Source organism: Gordionus sp. m RMFG-2023, chromosome 3 (assembly GCF_954871325.1).
Source record: "Gordionus sp. m RMFG-2023 chromosome 3, tfGorSpeb1-WG-v2, whole genome shotgun sequence".
Taxonomy (NCBI): Eukaryota; Metazoa; Nematomorpha; class Gordioida; order Chordodea; family Parachordodidae; genus Gordionus; species Gordionus sp. m RMFG-2023.
Genome location: NC_088777.1, coordinates 21,745,395 through 21,766,292, shown reverse-complemented (window position 1 = coordinate 21,766,292; position 20,898 = coordinate 21,745,395). Strand labels below are relative to the sequence as shown.

The 20,898-nt window shown below is 25.8% G+C and overlaps 1 protein-coding gene across 2 annotated transcripts in view; it reads right to left on the bottom strand.

Moving 5' to 3' along the window:
* LOC135925740 (G patch domain-containing protein 3-like) overlaps positions 1-20,113 on the bottom strand; it is a 42,673-nt gene extending 22,560 nt beyond the window's left edge. For both annotated transcript variants that reach the window (XM_065461201.1, XM_065461202.1), the window contains exons 1-6: positions 19,767-20,113; positions 19,560-19,730; positions 19,452-19,517; positions 18,991-19,049; positions 13,538-13,853; positions 11,878-11,937 (exon numbers count right to left, since the gene is read on the bottom strand). In XM_065461201.1, coding sequence (XP_065317273.1) covers positions 11,878-11,937; positions 13,538-13,853; positions 18,991-19,049; positions 19,452-19,517; positions 19,560-19,730; positions 19,767-20,085 — 991 coding nt within the window. In that variant the 5' untranslated portion in view covers positions 20,086-20,113. The remainder of the gene's footprint in view (positions 1-11,877; positions 11,938-13,537; positions 13,854-18,990; positions 19,050-19,451; positions 19,518-19,559; positions 19,731-19,766) is intronic.
* Between the last annotated feature and the right edge of the window lie 785 nt (positions 20,114-20,898).

The window sequence follows — 20,898 nt, the reverse complement described above, 5'->3', positions numbered from 1 at the left end:
TAAATGTTATAACTAAGAATTTATAGTAAATTTGGTCAATCGAATATTTAGTAAATGGTCGGTTTTAAGCTCGGCAATCGGTCAAATCAAATTATTTTCAAAAAATTTTTTAGGATAATGCTTAGCACGTAAATATACACGTATAAAACAAAAATTAAGATATTTTGATAAATAACGCCAGCAATTCATTATTTAGTCATTGGGTGGGCTACGAGTCGGTTATCCGCCAAATAGCGATATTTTAAAAATATTTTTTGGGATTATGTTTTACACGTATTTATAGATACATAAAACGAAAATCAACATTTTTTAAATTGTATTACTAGTAAATTTGGTCAATCGAATGTTTAGTAAATGGTCGGTTTTAAGCTCGGCAATCGGTCAAATCAAATTATTTTCAAAAAATTTTTTAGGATAATGCTTAGCACGTAAATATACACGTATAAAACAAAAATTAAGATATTTTGATAAATAACGCCAGCAATTCATTATTTAGTCATTGGGTGGGCTACGAGTCGGTTATCCGCCAAATAGCTATATTTTAAAAATATTTTTTGGGATTATGTTTTACACGTATTTATAGATATATAAAACGAAAATCAACATTTTTCAAATTGTATTACTAGTAAATTTGGTCAATCGAATATTTAGTAAATGGTCGGTTTTAAGCTCGGCAATCGGTCAAATCAAATTATTTTCAAAAAATTTTTTAGGATAATGCTTAGCACGTAAATATACACGTATAAAACAAAAATTAAGATATTTCGATAAATAACGCCAGCAATTCATTATTTAGTCATTGGGTGGGCTACGAGTCGGTTATCCGCCAAATAGCTATATTTTAAAAATATTTTTTGGGATTATGTTTTACACGTATTTATAGATATATAAAACGAAAATCAACATTTTTCAAATTGTATTACTAGTAAATTTGGTCAATCGAATATTTAGTAAATGGTCGGTTTTAAGCTCGGCAATCGGTCAAATCAAATTATTTTCAAAAAATTTTTTAGGATAATGCTTAGCACGTAAATATACACGTATATAACAAAAATTAAGATATTTTGATTTAAAACGCCAGCAATTCATTATTTAGTCATTGGGTGGGCTACGAGTCGGTTATCCGCCAAATAGCGATATTTTAAAAATATTTTTTAGAATTATGTTTTACACGTATTTATAGATATATAATACGAAAATCAACATTTTTCAAATTATATTACTAGTAAATTTGGTCAATCGAATATTTAGTAAGTGGTCGGTTTTGAGCTCGGCAATCGGTCAAATCAAAATATTTTTTAGGATAATGCTTAGCACGTAAATATACACATATAAAACCAAAATTAAGAGATTTTGATAAATAACGCCAGCAATATTTACCTTAGAAAATTTCCATTATTTTACTATTCTAAACCTACTCATAAATTAAACATCAAAGAAACCTAAATTTTTTTTTAATTTTTAGGTTTTTCATATGTATATATACCCAAATATATAAAAAGCGCTATCCAATCATCATTCCGGTTTCCTAAAATGATACTTACATATTTACGCATATAACGCCCTCTTACGGATATATATTTGTATTTTTAAAATTGAAAAAAATTTATTTATGTTTTAATAAGCTATGAAAATATTTCTTTTATAATAATATTAACTCAAAATAAAATTATATATTATATGATATTTAATCTGTATCCTTCATTTAATAAAAAAATAATTTAAGTATATTTTAAAAAAAGTTTTAAAAATTTTCATTAAATAAAATATACATAATAAAATTTTGATTGATTATGATTAATTGCTTTTTAGCAATTCATTTTAGCAATTCAGTATTTAGTCATACCCTGTATTAATGGCAAACAGTGAGGAAGATATGAGGGATAAAATTAGTAAATGGAAGATGACTGGCCTGAAAATGAATGTATCAAAGATAAAGGTGATGATTGGTGGGGAAAATCTAAAGATGGAGAAATCCGGTAAGTGGCCTTGTGGTGTGTGTGGGAAAGGAGTTGCTAGAAATTCAATCCAATGCACCTGATGCCAGAAATGGCTACATAATAGATAAGCGGGAAAAAAGGAATTTTGATGTTAGGAAGAATGATCTTTATTTGTAGAACATGCATGAAAGGGATACATAATAATGATAATCTAGAAAATGGTGGTCTGAATATTAGCAATGGGTTAACCCTAGAAAAAGTGGATAAGTTTTGTTATTTGGGTGATATGCTAAGCGCAGATGGTGGTGTAGATTCTGCCGTTGTTGCAAGGGTTAGACAAGCATGGAAGAAGTTCAGAGAGATGTCGTCTATTCTAACAAGTAAAAAAGTCTCTCTGAAATTAAAGGGGAAAGTTTACGTAAGCTGTGTGAGGAGTTGTTTAGTTTATGGCGGAGAAACATGGGCAATGAAAACAACTCACGAAGCCAAATTAGAATGAACAGAGATGAGAATAATTAGATGGATGTATGGGGTTTCTTTGAGAGAGAGAAAAACTAGCAAATTGCAAAGATTGGGTATAGAAATGATTGGAGTGGTAATGCGAAGAAATAGACTAAGATGATTTTGGCATGTGGAACGTATGACAAAAGATGACTGGGTAAAGAGATGCACCTTGATGGAAGTAGGAAGATCAAAACCTAGAGGAAGCCCAAGATGACGTGGACAAATGTGATAGCGGAGGATATGAAAAGCATGAATCTTACAAATATTGATGCTCATGACCGTAAAAAATGGAAAAGAAAAACCAGAGGGAAAACTGGCTTACCAGGGTAAACCTGGAAATCGCCATAAAACGGAGAAGATTTCGTTAAGGATTATTATTTTATAATGATAGAATTATTATTCCCGATAATCTAAAGAAGGAGGTTTTGACTGTTATTCATCAAGGACATCCTGGGTAGTGGGGATGAAATCATTATGTAGTTACTATGTTTTTTGGACAAATCTTGATCGTGATGTTGAAGAGTTCGTTAAAAGCTGCAAGAGTTGCCAGGAAAGAAGACCGGGAGCCAGAGAAGTGCCGTTATACAATTGGAAAATTTATACCCGACCTTGGGAACGAATATATATTGATTTGACAGGCCCCTTATTTGAAAGGTATTGGTTTATTTGCGTACACGTTTTCACCAAATGGGTTGAAGTTGCAATTTTAACACATATTAATCGACGAGTGTAATAAATAATCTGCGTAATTATTTTGCTAGATTTAAGTTACCTCGCTACATTGTCTCAGATAACGGTACTCAGTTTACTGCTAAATTCAAAGCGTTTCTTTTTAAAAACAACATAAAACATTTTAGATCGGCCCCTTATTGTCCCAAATCGAATGATTTGGCTGAGTGTTATATACGTAAGATAAAGACGCGTTTCTATGGTGTGGAAGGAGAGGTGGGACTCCGGACCAATTAAATTTAGCGAATGTTGTAATTACTAACCGAAATACTCCAAATGCAACTACGGGTAAATTCCATGCCGAAATGATGTTTGGAAGGCAGCTCTGGATGACGTTAGATCAATGGAAATTATGTACGAGGGAAAGGACTGAAAACGCATTATGGAAACAAAAATATTATAAAGATAGGAACGTTGAGCCCCGTGAATTTGAAGAGAAACAAAAGGTTTGGTTAGAAAACGAAAGGACTGGGGGGTGGCATGAAGGTACTGTGGTTCAACGAAAAGTGAGATATTGTATGATGTTAAATCTGAGGGTATTGCTAAAAACAAGCATGCCGACCAACTGAGGGATGTTCATGTACAAACTAAAGAAATACCCATAACAATGACTGAGGATTTGGACAATGCAGAACATAATGGAAATACAACTCTTAAAAAATGAGTTTCGAAATTACGTTATCATGATTCAATTTGTAGTGGGGAGAACTGTAATATATTAATATAAATTGTATTTTGTTAATTTAGAGGCTATAAATTATTATAATAGATTAAATAGATAAACGATTTTGTAAAAGTATATATGGATATATATTTTCTTATTGTAAACATATAATATATTTTTATACATAAATAAATCACTTCATTTCAGAAGGTATAACGCCTTTGGTATTTTGGGTCGTTCCATTTGATTTTTTTTAAACCAAAGAACACCGATGTTATGCATTCGATAGGGAAAAAAACAGTTTATTATGGGAAAAATAATTTGAGCCCGTTTATTCGATAATAGACCATGTGGGCTCTAAATTAAATCGAATAATTTTGAAAACGAGAGTCCAAATTGTTAGACATGACGATCAAGCTAAACAACATGAGATATAATGCCTATATAATTTTTAAATTTCTAAGTGAATTCTTAATTAGTTCATTTTTTGGTGCATATAATATTTTAATTATTATTTATTGAAAATGATGTTAAGTAACAAATGTGTATAATGTTTAACTTAATATTTTAATTTTCCCTTATTGAAAATGGGTTAAATAACAAATATGTGTTAATACCAACTTAATTTGTTTAATTGGCTTTTGTTTTGATATAGTATTGTTGACGCGAATGCAATGGGAAAAATTATAATTTTATTATATTCCGGTTAATAAGATTTTAATAAATGTTACTGATTAGGAATAAATAATAAAAATTGTTAATTATTTCTAAAATGTATTATTATTGTTAATAAGATCAATAATTAAGATCGTAAAAGTTTTTTGCTTTCTATTTCGCATTAAATAATGTTATTATGAACACATATGTTAATATAATTAAAGTGCAAATTGTTGATACTAATTATTCCCAACTCATAATTTGTGATATTAATTCATTTATTTTTTTGTAAAGTAAAATTAATGTAAATTTACATTGTAGTAATAAAATTTTACAACTTGTGGTTATAACATACATTTGTCATTTTGTGCCACTACTACAATGCAGACACAGTCGTAGCTTGTTGATTTTGTATAACATTATATTCAATTGACAATAATTCCTAAGAATACCATAGAGATTTAACCTTTAAAAAATGCGGCACCGATTGCCGTGAAGAAAAAGTGCTAATCTAAGAAATATGTGATGACTTAATGCGATGGTCCTCCTAAGAATTGGAAGAACAAAGAAAACCATACTCAATTGTCCTGAATGGTGATAATCCACCATCGCATATAGGCCTAGCCCGAGAATTTGTGGTAAACATGCTAGAACTTTCAACATCTTAATCGTATACCAGCGAGTGTGGCTCGACAAATCCTTCAGTGAGAGAACAGGAAGGAATGGGAGTAACCACTCCGATGGTATCAATCACGCTCATAATAAATAGAACCGACATGCTATGGGAGGATTTGTTACTTCAATAGATATTCCATATAGGGTAAAATATATATCACCTGGAATGGAAACCATAACGAAAATTTTTTTAAAAACTTTTCTTAACCCTTTTATAACTTAGCATATATTTTTATAAAAAATATTTGTTAATAATATATTCATATGTGCATGCTGGCCCATAAAGGGGTGGCATGTAACCAAATTTCATTTATTATATTATTATATGTATAATATTGATTTCGTTTATCCAATATGTCAATCAATATTTTTATTAATTTTTGATTGGATATAAAATAACAAAAAAAGATTTTTTGTATTTATTGTGAATATTTTGAAACTTATAGAAATTATTGTGAATTTATGAATAAAGAGAATAAAATATTCCTAGATTATAAAATATGAAATTAAATTGAATCACAGGCCAATAGGAAAAAAATTAATTAATTTAAGCATAACGGAATTTCGATTATTATATAATATAGATTTTGTTTATCCAATACGTCAATCAACTTTTTTAATTTTGATTGAATATTAAATAATAACAAATATCGATTTTGTAATTATTGTTAAAGTACAAAATATATCATTATATTTGTTATGAATGTGTTATTTATTATGAATGTGTTTATTATCGCTAATGTGTTTCAATCGATCCATTTACTTTTTTTGTTATTTTTCTTTATTATTCAAATGTAGTGTTGCTAAAAAGTTGAGTTCATCCAACTCCGACTCTCGAGTCATGAACTCAAGTTCACAAAATATTCGTGTCCTCTAGTTTCAGATTTATTATTATTAATTAAGACATTTGTTCTGTTTTTTACTTTAGATTTCTAACTTGAGTCGTAAATAAGAATTATAAAACTGAGTCGACTAGAGGACGAATAGTTTTACATAATTGAGTCGACTAGAGGACGAATATTTCAAATTAGTTATTATTAGTTAAGATATTCGTTGTTTTTTATATTTTTTTACTTTAGATTTTTAACATCAGTCGTGAATAAGTATTATATACTTGAGTCGACTAGAGGACGAATATTTCAGATTTATTATTATTAATTAATTAATTTGTTCTGTTTTTTACTTTAGACTTCTAATTTGAGTCGTGAATAAGAATTATATTTGAGTCGACTAGAGGACGAATATCTCTATGAACTTGATTCAACTAGAGGACGAATAGTTTTATAAATTTGAGTCGACTAGAGGACGAATATTTCAAATTAGTTATTATTAGTTAAGATATTTGTTTTTTTTAACATTTTTTTACTTTAGACTTCTAACTTGAGTCGTGAATAAGAATTATATAATTGAGTCGACTAGAGGACGAATAGTTCTATGAACTTGAGTCGACTAGAGGACTAATATTTCAAATAAGTTAATTTCTATTTAGAATTCCAACTTGAGTCGTGAATACCAATTATATACTTCATTATCTTATTCCTCAATCCTCATTTTATTTGATCAAATAAATTCTTATTTACATTTTTTGATTGAATACTATATTCTCAAATAATAAAATATTTTGCAGGTATCTGAATATATTAAAATTATATTTCAACCATTATTTGAATTTTATATAGGAAAGATAGACTTGTGATAATAATGAAAACTTTGAGATGGCGGGTTAATTTACCGTAGCACTCCTCCTAATCTATATATAAATTTAGTATTTTTATAGTTCTTGTAATTATTTTATTTAGTCATTAATATAACTATTAAAATATTTAAAAAATATCAAATGTACTTGTGCAAGATACATTTTTAACATTAGAGAAAAAAAACAGTATACGTGTTTAAAAAATAGCGATGAAATTAAACAAATTGGCCAGAAAGTTCGTACCAAATTCTTATATATGATGGGGCATAACGATACTAATTTATTATTAAAACTGGGCATGCTGCCACAAGAAAGTTTCCTGACCGGTCTGTTGTTTTTAATCCTCTTTTTTTTAAACGGAAATTATTTTAAAACGCCAAAAAAATGATTTATATTTTGATTTAAAAATTACAAAAAGAAGATAATAATTTCTAATATGAATTAAAGAAAAATTTAAATTGTTACTATTTTTTTTTTTTAAATTGTTGAACTTCTTTATTATAATCTATCAAATAAAATTATATGAAAATTAACATATCAAATATAAAATTAAATAAAAGATAGAAAAATAAATACAAACAAATTTTTTTTAACGTATCACTTCACAACACAATTAATTAAGTTATATATTTTTGTTTATTTTTATATTTAAAATTCTTTTTAAAAAAATGTAATACAATAATAATATGATTGTAACACATTTCATTTCCATAATGTGAAAAAACATTCTTTATATAGTTAAATAACTTTCCATAATTATTGTAAAAAACATTTTGATAAAATTTAAAAAAATATATTTTTGATATAATTTTAAAAAAAATGTAATAATAAAAGTTTTTAAACTATAATGAAGACTAAACTCAAAGTTATGAATGAGAATTTTTAAAAAAATTTTCAAGATTTTTACATAACTTTTTTTAAAAAATACTTATAAATATTTTTAAATTAAATTTGAAGTACTACAATATATTAATTTTTACTTTTCGTTATCTAAAGAATAAAAATCAGGATAAGAAATTTGAATAATTTCTTAATAAATGAGTGAAAATTCGAATTTAGGGTTTTCAGATAATTCTTATTTGTTTAGATTTATTTTATGATCAATTCGAGACACCAAAATAAAAAAAAACCATTTATTATTTATTAATATAAATAAAATATAACAAATCAATTATAAATTAATCATATAAAAAAGCGAAGAATTCCATCTTCAATTAACTTTATGGTGTGAGAATAAAAATTTGAAAAATTTAATGTAAAATAACTGCTCAAAATACTCTTAACAATTGCAATAACTTCTATTCGGTTAATGGGTTTAGGAGAATTCGATCGGTATTGATTTTTAATAACTCCGAAAAATTTTTCAATCGAATTTAATAGTGGCGAATAAGGTGGTAAAAATATGATATTTGGATAATTTTTACTAATTATCAGAGACCTGCAGGCCCGGCCCTAAGCCCGGCTCGGGCAGTATTTTAAATTTTTAAAATATACCCGGGTCGTGCCTGTAAATTTTTTTTTAAATATCCGGGCCGGGCCGTAAATTTTTTTTTACAAATTTATACAACATGAATTATTATATTCGTTAATTAGATATGGTTATAATGATTATATATAGTTAGATTAATATACTGTTGGGTGAAAGTTATCACTAGCTAACACTCATAATATCTATTACATAATATAATTATAGTTTTCCTGCCATGGAATAAATACGCAAAGGATAATAGGTAATAAATACATTATTATATAATATATGTTATATTTTTTATTAATTAAAATATAAGTTTTATTTTTTTTATAAATACAATTAATATAGTATATTCTCAAAATTATTTACACAAATTTTTTATAGTATCAATTTGTAATATACTAAATATCTGTTTAGAATAAAAAAAATAAAATATGTAATATGTAGTGTAGTTAAAGGCTCGTTTTGAGCCGATTTTTAAAAATGGCTAACTCAGTATTTTATCCAGAAATATTACGCAAGCTTGAAAATTTTGTTCATAGAAGGAGCAAAGGTCTAGACATATAGTATCGAAATTTAGAGGCTTAGTCTCAAAATATTCAGATACCTGCAAAATATTTTATTATTTGAGAATAGTATTCAAAAAAAAATATAAATAAAAATTTATTTGATCAAATAAAATGAGGAATAAGATAATGAAGTATATAGTTGGTATTCGCGACTCAAGTAGGAAGTCTAAAGTAAAAAAATGTAAAAAAGAGAACAAATATCTTAATTAATAATAACTAATTTGAATTATTCGTCCTCTAGTCGACTCAATTATATAATTATTCACGACTCAAGTTAAAAGTCTCGAGTAAAAATGTAAAAAACAACAAATATCTTAGCTAATAATAACTAATTTGAAATATTCTTCTCTAGTCGACTCAAGATCATAAAACTATTCGTCCTCTAGTCGAATCAAGCTCATAGAAATATTCGTCTACTAGTCGACTCATAATATAATTCTTATTCACGACTCAAGTTAGAAGTTAAAGTAAAAAAAATGTAAAAACATAACAAATATCTTGATAATAATTATACCTACAAAAATACGAATCGAATCAAATAATAAAATTATTCGTATTCGTTTAAATCGAATAATTTATTATTCATATTCGTAAGAATAATAAAATGATTATTCGATTCAATTCAATTAGAAAATTTTATATAACCATAAATTAAAAAAGATAGAATATTAAATTTATTTTGTAAAATATAACTGGATAAAAGACAAACAAATTTTAATAGTAAGATAATATAGAAGCATATATATATATAGTATTTTTATATATAATGTAGTAAAATCAATATAATATTCATATCATGTAGAAGACAAATATACCAACAACAAATTTTTTAAACAAAAAGTTTTTGCAAAAAGTAAAATATATGATTTCTCCATCATCAAACGAGGGTGAAATATCTGGTTCGCCCGTCATTCTTGATGGGATGGCTACTAGTTTATTATAATTGTATATGTGTTATAAATTGCATATAAAAATAAATACTTTCTTCGTTCATCATAAAACAATTTTCGGAAGTTAATTTTATATTATGAAGTTATTCGAATAAAAACAGCCGTTAACAACAAATTTAGAAATATAAAATGTTTCTTCATTATTCCACCAGGAAATTTTAATAAATAGGAATAATTGCAAATAATTCCTACTAATAATATATGATTATTTTTCAATATTATTATTTTAATCGAATAATCTCGAATAATTCGATCGAATAATAGATAAAAAATTATTTGACGAATAATATATCTTCCTTATTCGAATTCGATTCGAATAGTTGTGTTATTCGTATTCGTAAAATATGAATCGAATCGAGTCGAATATCGAATAACAACTAATTCGTTTGAGGTATAATAATAATAAATTTAAAATATTCGTCCTCTAGTCGACTCAAGTTAAAAGTCTAAAGTAAAAAATGTAAAAGCAGAAAAAATATCTTAATTAATAGTATCTAATTTGAAATACTCGTCCTCTAGTCGACTCAAGTTTATAGAATATTCGTCCTCTAGTCGACTCTAGTTTATAGAACTATTCGTCCTCTAGTCGACTCAATTATATATTTCTTATTCACGACTCAAGTTAAAAGTCTAAAGTAAAAAAATGAAAAAAACAGAACAAATATCTTAATTAATAATAATAAATCTGAAATATTCGTCCTCTAGTCGACTTAAGTTTACGACTCACTTGAGTTCATGACCCGAGTTCATAACTCATCGACTCAGTCGATTAACAACACTATTCAAATGTTTTCAATAAATGTAATACTATACTATATTATTTATATCAACACATACTGATGAGAAATCATATTATTATTTTTTTACTTGTAATGTTTCAAATTTTATACGAAAAAATAAACGTCACTTTTGACTTTTATAGTCGAAAATGAAAAAATTATTGTGAATAAATTTTAAAAAATTATAGAAATTATTGTAAATTTATAAATAAGGTGAATAAAATTTTTCCTAGATTATAAAATATGAAATTTGATCAAGGGCCAATAAGAAAAAAATAATTCCTACTATAAAAAGTAAGACTAAGAAATTGATTTTATTCTCTTTATTCATTATAACTTAACAGATTTGTTTAAAGAAACTTTGCAAATGAATCTAGATACAAAAACAATTTTTTTATTATACTTATATACAGGGTTCCCTGTTGTCGAAGAGAAGCTCTTATTATGAAAGCATAAAATACGTAAGCAACATTTTTATATTTTGTCCTCATTCAATTCGAACACCATATAAAAAAAATACCACTATTTTTATCATTCTTTCGAGAAAATTCTCATTTAAAACTAGCATATTAAAAAAATTACATTAAACTTATAATTTATTCAGTAAAAGTTTGCGGAATATCAATAAAATTATTTTTAAGAATTCTAAATAAATTTATTTGCTTAAGATAATTTAAATAATTTAGTACATCAATGGATTGTTTTTAACAATGGGCGTTACTAAGCAAGGATTTATATATTCCTTTTTAAAAAATATTCTTCACAATCTTGAACTGATATCTATAAATTTAAATGGGGAAAAAATTATTAAATGAATTTATATATTCTTTTTATATATAAGTTTTAATATTTTTTAATATATATTTATTGAAAATATTTGCTCATATGGAATAAAATAATTTTGCATTCAATTATTTTTATTTTTAAGATAAAAAATCAAAATGTATCTTAAAAATATTTAAAAACAGATATAGATACCTCTAAAATAGGATCCAGATACATATGCTTTTTTATAAAAGTGTACCTAGATACAGATACGACATTTTTTTATCTAGATTACCGACTCTGTAATTTAATGATGTATATTTTGTACTTGAACAATAAATACAAAAAAAATCTATTATTTTATATCCAATCAAAAATTAATAAAAATCGTTGTTTGAGATATTGGATAACAAAATCTATATTATATAATATAATAATCGAAATTCGTGACACTTAAATGTTTTAAAAAAATCTATACTTGGATTATCGTAAACAGACATATCAATATCCCAATCGTCAGGACAACGTTCTTCGAATACTATAATAAATTCATAAAATTTAAAAAAGTAATTAAAATGGAGATATCAATTGCAGCAATTATATGGTATAATAAAAACAATTTTAAGGAACTTAAACCTCACATGATTCTTTTCCTGGTAGAAATTATGATAATTGTTATGTATTTATTTAATGTTATTATTATTTTTATATATTATGATCAAAGAGATATAATAATACCTAGACTGACGTGTATTCACAAAAAGTGTACATCCATGAAAAACAGCTGAGGCTGCTATTATAATGACATTTTGGTTATGTATAGTATATATAAAAATTTTTAAATTTTAATGTATGAGTAAGGTAGTATATACTACCTCACAATTATTACAAGAAAATATGTATTAAGCAGACCAAATTCAAATAATTTAAAGTATACTGGATAAAATGGAATGTCATGTGGTCTCCAGCTGATTTGCATTCAACGACGCTTTAAAATACATTATTATGTATAAATCATCGGTCTAGGTATTATTATATATCATTGATTATGATATTATTATGTACCGTGAAGCGAAATAAAATTAATTTAGCAACAAAATTTTAACCATAATTTGTAATTTCATATAACGCCATCTATTCTATGCAAATAAAAATTTCTATTTTTGATAAAAATGCATATTTCGGAAGAGCCAATAGCGTCGGCAAAGTTTTCACATGTATATATATTTATAAACGTTGTCTAAATGAAAGGCAAAAAAAATTTCAAAAACTAACTCTATTGCTTAAAAACAAGGGTAATTCAATATAGGTAAACCGGAAGTTAGAGACTCAAATTAGTGCCAATTTTTTTATGATAGACTTTTAGAGATTTTATTTACAATTTAATACATTACATTTAATTTTACTATTAATAGTTTCTAAGATATAAGCATTTAAAAATTTTTACAGATTCGAAAGTATTTTTTGCACCTTTGAGGCCCTATCTCTCGAGAATCAGGTGTCTAAATGAGATAAAATAAACGGCTTTCTCATTTTTAACTATCTAAACAATTCCAAAAAATTTTAACAATTTAAAAGGGGTCGGCTGAAAATGTGTCTTTGATTGATTTGACATGGAAGAGCCCGAAATCATCATATGAAAATAATGAATGAGATATAATATGATAAAGTCAAATAACTAATCAGTCATTTCACGTATTATAAATAATTTACAATGTAACTAATTATTTAGGAATATAACGGAGGTAGCTAAATCTTTTTGATGTAATTAGTAACATTTAACAACAATTAAAAATCTTTTTCCGAATGTATAAATCTGCAATATGTAGGTAGAGTTAAAATTTTTGAGGATTTGATCAGTTGTTAAAATTTTGTTTAATATATTTTATTCTTCATCATTTCACTTTTGAAAAAATAAGGTATGCATTTAGTTCCTATATCTTTGTTTGAGAAACAAATTGAATCTTGTTTGTTAACCAGGAACGACTTCAACAAAACTACTGACGTCACTAATGTCATTCATGATAGAAAATTAATAAAATCTAAAAATATTTATTTGTTTTTATCCACTCAATTTTTAACTACATGAAAATTTCCGATTTAATCTTAGATTAAATTAAGAAATATAATTTTATTACCATTTCCTTTGCCTTCTAGTGCATCCCAATAAGCTGCATCAGTGTACCAAACTAAACCGGAACCACCCTTTTCCCAAGTTATTTCTTTATCTGTTTCAAATAATCTTTCCTTAATTCTGTCTTGTTTGTCAACATCATCACGAAGGCTACAATGTCTATCCCATTCTTCTTCCGATTCAGAATTTTTATTATCCATATTGCCATTGTTTGAATTTGAGTCATAAATATTGTTTGAATAAGCCATTTTTCTATGAAACAAGGTCTTTTTTGGGTATATATTTGTATCTGCAAGGTTATTACCAAAAGTGTCTAGTAACTAAAGGATAAAGATAAATAAATTTAATACTTGTATATAATATTAATGATACCAAGGAAATAATAAATAGTTGGTTTAAAAATTTACATAAATTCAGTGGCATAAACAGAATAGCAGGGGATGCACTGCAATAGGACTTGGCAAACAGGTAGTCAGCGAAGACTTAGCAAAAAATTTTGAAAAAATATAAAAGGTTTTTGTGAATATCAAAGTATTTTATTTCAAATAAATTGTATTTAATTTTAATATGAGCAAAAAATTTAAAATTAATCGAAATATTTTTACTTGTGTATTAAAATTTTATCCCATGAAAATTTAAAGTATTATCTGCTTATATTTTTTAAACCTTAAACACTGATGTATATAAGAAAATTTTTTAACCAAAAAAAATTCTATTTCTTTTTTCTAGTAACTATATTTAAGCAAAATTACTAGTGTATAAAAAGTTTAAATATCCAAAGAGAAGGAATTTGATCAATAGAATGATTTCCAGGACTTCCTGTGCTACAAGAAGAAAGAAACTATAAAAGCATATTCGACGAGATATAGACTTTGACATAAAACTTTTACAGAATTTTTGGATGTAGAAAAGCCTATTTTGAGTGCTTTTGAAGAAATACCATAATGGCCTAAAATATGACAGCCGATATTATTGTATTGAAATGCATTAATATAAATTATTTAATTACACAACAATTTTATTCAATATTTTTCACAAAAATGAGGATTTGGCTCGCTAATATTATTATTTTACAAGTAAACTAAGAGATAATATCGACCAAGAATATCAAGACATTTATGTGATTGTTAAGGCGAAAGAGGATTAAGATTAATTGTGGTACTCTTTCAAGAAACATCAATTAGTACAAGTTGCGTAAAGAAGGGGGCAGGGGGGGTTGAAGCCCCCCCCCATGACGTCCGAAAAAAAAATTTTAATTAAAAAAAAACTTTCTAAAAAAATTTTTAGTAAATTTTATTAAAAAAATTTTTTTTTTTAATTTTTTTCTTATTGCAAATAATTTTATTTAAAAAATGGTTTCAATTTATAAATAAAATTATATGCGATATGAAAATGAAATATTAAAAAAAAAATAAGAATTTTTAATTTTAAATGATAACATGGTTTAAAAATATATATTAAAAATTATATGTAAAATATTAAATAAAAATATATTGTAAATTTTTTCTCGCATAGTTAAATTAGATATTTATAAATTTAATAATAAAATTTATAATGTTAAACTAATTAGATAGTTTTAAAAATTTTAATTAATTTTTTATAATTTTTAAATAAAAGAAAAATCATTTAAGTTGGTAAATGTAATGAAAAAGTAAAGGTGCTAATATGTTTGGGAAATATTTTGAACCTAGAATAGTTTCTAGATAGTCCAATCTAGAGGTGGGAGCGGGCCGTGAAATTAGGCGTGACCCATCGTGTCACGGTAGGTCACGGCGTTAGTGTGAATAAATTTTAAATTCCAAGGCGTGACTGGGCGTGATATGCCTTTTCAAAATTTTCCCCGGGCAAATTGTTTTTTATAAATATAAATTTGCAATTTTATAATTATATTATATATTTTCTTATTCAATTTAGTTCTTTTTTAATAAAGAATAAAAACTAAAAAATCTTCAGCATTTTATAATTAACATCCGGTATCATTTTATTAGTTCTATTTTCTTTTTATGTTTAAGTGTTTTTTATCGCGAGACTTTATTCTAAATTTTGCTTAAACTTTTTACAGAAAAGTCAGTTATATTTTATTTGTAAAGATCTTTAATCTTTAAATGCAACAGAAAGTGAGGGATTTTACAAGCTAGGCCAAGAGATAAATGTTGGTGTTACATATGGATAACAAAATATAAAAGTTGTGAACCGGAAAACTCTCATGAATACTATAGGGCCAAAAATATACCATGAAATAAAATTTAAGATTAAAAGCATGATCGTTGTCCATAATCACTGATATTTGGACGGATGACTATAAAAATCTAAGTTTTTTAACCATTATAGGACATATTATCATTAAGAATTTTAATTAAAAACATTAGTTTTAGCCACAAGGGCAATGGATGAAAAAAACGTTAAAATTAAAAGTGTAGTCAATTCAATTAGGAGAATATACAGAAATAGAATATTACTTAAATAAATTATAGTTGTGAGTGATAACGGAGCAAATCTTATAAGTGCATTCAAAGATGACGAAACGCTAGTATGTATATGCCATATACTAAATAATATTATGCATTAAATTTTTGACAATTGTTTAACTGAAATAGCCTTAAATATAAATGGTGCAAAAAAATGGTACAATATTTCAAACACAGCTATTAGCAAACTAAGCCACACCCTTAAACAATATGTAATAGCGAGAATAACAAGATGGAACTCTGTATATATCATGATACAGAGTTTCTTAAAATCATATTCTGAAATACAGGTGTACTTGTTTAGCAAGCAAGAATTAAATGGATTAGCCAAAATTGATATCAGCATCATACGTGAGTTAGATAAATTTTTATTAATATAAGAATGCTCGGACAATCTGAGAGCAGATTCCCGTCCCACAATAAATGAAATTTGTCTATGGAAACAAAAATTAATAAATTCTTGTTAACCTTCTGAACGTGATACAATAATAATTAAAACCTTAAAATACAGAACAAGATTTATTTTAAAAGATTATTATGCAGCAAGGTAGGCTTAATTCTAGATCCGAATTTCAAAAGACTTAAGTTTTTAATAAAAGAAGAAAACGATATATATAAAACAATCTTAAAAATGCTAAATGATATAAAATTAGATGATATGCATAAGTCGATGCCAACTACCATTTATAACTTTCCTAACTTATCCCAAACTCATAAAAAAATGTATATTCTAAATGATCAATACCAACTACCACTTTCCTAATTCATCCTACACTCATAAAAGACCGTATATTTCTAGATGATTATGATGAAGCATCAACATCACCCATGAAAGCTGTGAGGATGAACTTAAGATTAATATAAGATAAATAACAAGACAATATTTTGAAGTTTTGGAAGCAGGAATATTCATTTCCTTTTTTGGGAAAACCATCGAGTAAAATTTTGTCAGCTGCAAGTTCGGCTTCATGACTAAGAATTCTTGAATATAAAAATTTTATGACAAAGATCATATTATAATAGTATAGCAATTTTATAATTTAGGTCTACTTTTCTCTGAGATTTGACTAATTCATCTAATCAAATTTTTATCTAGAATAATCTCCTTATAAATATTTAATATTGCGAATTCATTTAAACGGCTTTCACCGATGCTATTTCTTAAATAGGTTTTTAACCTTTTCAAAGTTAAAAAAGACCTTTCATTAGTTCAGGTGCTAATCGGTAAGGTAGCTAAGATAAAAAGCAAAGTTTTGATATTAGGCAGGGAATCTAAAGTGCAATTATAGATGGAAACGGCCTGCAAAGCATATTTTGGTCTCAAAGAGTATTCTATTCTGTCAAAATTTTTATATTAAAATTCGACATTAAAGTAATTTATCATACGATCCTGATAATTCATCAGAATAAAACTCTGATATTTTCTTAATATCCTCTCGCGTTTCAAGTGTATTTAGACTCAACCGGTAAAAGAAAATAAAAGCTGTTTAAAATAAAATTGTGACTAATAAATCTTTCATTTAATTGAAATAAAAATGTCTCAATAAGGGGGGTAAAAATATTTATTTTATAAAAATCCTCAATCGTAGATTCATCAATATTTAAGCGATTTAAAATAAAATTGTGACTAATTAATCTTTCATTTAATTGAAATAAAAATGTCTCAATAAGGGGGGTAAAAATATTTATTTTATAAAAATCCTCAATCGTAGATGCATCAATATTTAAGCGATTAGACTAGAGGTGGGCGCGGGCCTAATTTTTTATTCACGGCCCGCCCGCTCACGGTGGTAATAAAAAATATCACGCTCATTCACGCTTTAACACTAAAAAATTTTCGACCCGACCCGTCCGCTCACGACAAGGAATATTTTGATTCACGCCCGTTACGCCCGAAAATTCACGGTGTTTTTAAATTTTTCGAAACTATTGCTATAATTTTACCCTTTTTTGAATTCATTCTATTTATTTTTCTAATTTCATAATCCATATTAATAACAAAAAAATAAATATATTCTATAAATCGAAATTTATTTGGAAAAAGAAGAATGTCCATCTTTTTTTATTTCAATTGTGTACGCCTTTCCTCTAGTAAGAGATTGGCTACAGAAAATAACCTTTCATGGAATCATAATTTTTCAATAGTATTTTTAATGCATTAAAAATGGCCATTGATAACTTTTGATGTCATATTTTTAATCCTTAATATTTGCTGTTTGGTATTTTATCAATAACTAGCTTTGTTTCATGTTATTATATCATATTATAGTTATAAAATCAATATTTCATACCATTTTCGTGCCAAAATTTTAATTCATATTTATGGTTATCAAATCTTGCTATAATTATAAGTAATACATCGAGGGAAAAAAGTAGAGTACGAAAGGGTAAACAAAAATATATATCAAATTTGAACTTTTTAAATTTTTTTGTGATAAACTTATGTTGTAAAGGTTTTCTTAAAATGTAATTAAGTAAAAAAGCAGGCAAAGGAAATAGAGTAAAAAAATAATACACTAAGAAATTTGGTAATTTAATTTTTATTTTTACTTATGAATACAAATGAAAAAATATATTTATTAAAAATCCAGGATATATATAAATAAGAATAGTATGAATACAAATAATTTTGAATAACAAAAAGCTTATTAACAATATTTTTTCATTCGAATTGTGCTATACAAATTGAATAAAAAAATAATTCATTACAGGGCCTAAATCAGATTTATAAATTTTTTATGATAGGCATAGCCTTTATAACTTTTGGCCATATTGAAAAAAAAATTACACACAGGCCAACATTGTTATTACCCCCCCCCTCCAAAAAAAATTATAATTTTAATTACATATTCAAATTAATACACAAATAGAATTTTTTTTAAAACTAAGTATTATTGTTTATGAAGAACAAAATAATAAGTCATTGGCATGGCATGTGTAAATAAATCATTTTAAAAAGGCTTCAAAAAAATTATTAATAATATATTACCGATATTTTTAGGTTTCTACATATTTCAGATTCTTTAGTATAGTGAGATTTAAGATTATCTGAAATAAATATATAAAATATAAGGGGCATATATTGTATAAATTTAGTTATTTGAAAATCTATAAATTAAAAAGAAAATAATTTCAATGATTAATAACAGAGATATACAGGCCCAGTCCTAAGCCAGAATACATGGGCCAAACTGTATTTTAATTTTTTTTAATATATCGTGAGGCAATCCTAAATTTTATTTTTAAAACACCAAGGCCTGAAAATTTTTTTAAAAAAATTACCTGGGCTGATCAGTATATTTTAAAACCAAATTATTTTAAAAAAACCGGGCCATGCTTGAAAATATAAAACATGGGTTGGGACTAAAAAAAAAATTTTGAAAAAAAAATCTGGACAAGGCAAATGGTGCATCTGCATGTCTCTGATTTATATAGTTTTTAATTTCCTACCTTTATAAGTCATCCCAACATTTCCATATTCTTTTATATAATCATCTTTAACTGAAAACTTTAAGCCTAATTTTTATATATAATCATCTTTAACTGAAAACTTTAAACCTAATCTTGAAATAAGTTGTGTTGGCATCTTACATTCTTCTATTTTTTTGTATAAATATTCTGTGGGTGTTCCTACATTCCCAAATGGGATAATGAAGGGGGGATTCATTTCAGGAAGATTGGAAATATCTTGGAGCTTAATAATACTATCATCACTTAAATTCTTCATAGCTTAAAAAAAATTAATATTTGTTGAACAATATATACTTTTTTCATTAATTGGCATGATTTGACATCTTTTATCTAATATGTTACCATATCTATCAATCCAATTATGGTTATGAAAATCATTAATAAATTGTGCAATAAAAGTTAATCTTAATTTAATAAAACAACAGCATACGTTTTTTGTATTAGTTAAGTTTTTCACTAAATTATTTCTATGTTTATAATGAAAACAGAGGAATGCATTGGTCTCAATGTAATTTGAAAAATATAATCTAAGTTGAGGTGTTCTTATTTGCCTTGGAATATTATAAATCAACAAATATTCATATCTATTATCTATATAACCATACTCCGTCATTCTAAAATGAACTTGACGAAATCATAAGGAAATCACTCTTTGTCCTATCAGATTTAACAGCATTGACAGTTAATATAACTAATGACATCTTTTAATTATATTATAACATATAAATTAACTATCATTTCTTAATCGAGCGATATTTGTAAATATTTACCTACATATAGCATCTACATGAAAGAGGGAGTGGGGCGATTTACTTCAATTTTTTTGAAGGAGGATAGGGTAAAGTAAAATAGCTAATAAAATATTTAATTAATTAATAAATATTTATTTTTCATTCATTCACAGATAAAATTATAATACAGTCTTAAGTTATACATATTTGTGGCTAATATTTAGAATATGAATAGTAACAACTAGTTGATTATAACTAAATAGTAGTGCTATAAACGTTACTACAAAAAAAGTGTTACCATTACTCGTTACGTCTGAAAAAAGTAATGCGTTACAGTTTCTCGTTATCTTTTTTAAAAAGAACGCGCGTTTCTGGCTGTTCTAAAAAGTAACAGGTTACTCGTTACTTAAAAAATTAAATATTATATACAAAAAAAATATTTATTTTTCTCCTACAAAAGGAATGTATAATAAGATAAGATCTTTTTATAAAAAGAATTTTCACGTATATAATTATAATATAAATAAAATTATTATTATATATTAGATAACATTTTAACAATTTTTTATTTATTTTTAGCAACAATTGATTTTCAAAATTTTGATCAGACAAACAAGAGCGCTTAGTGTTCACACGATCAATTTGCTCAGAGGATGGGAGAGTTGTATTATATTTAATAAATAAAAATTTTAATT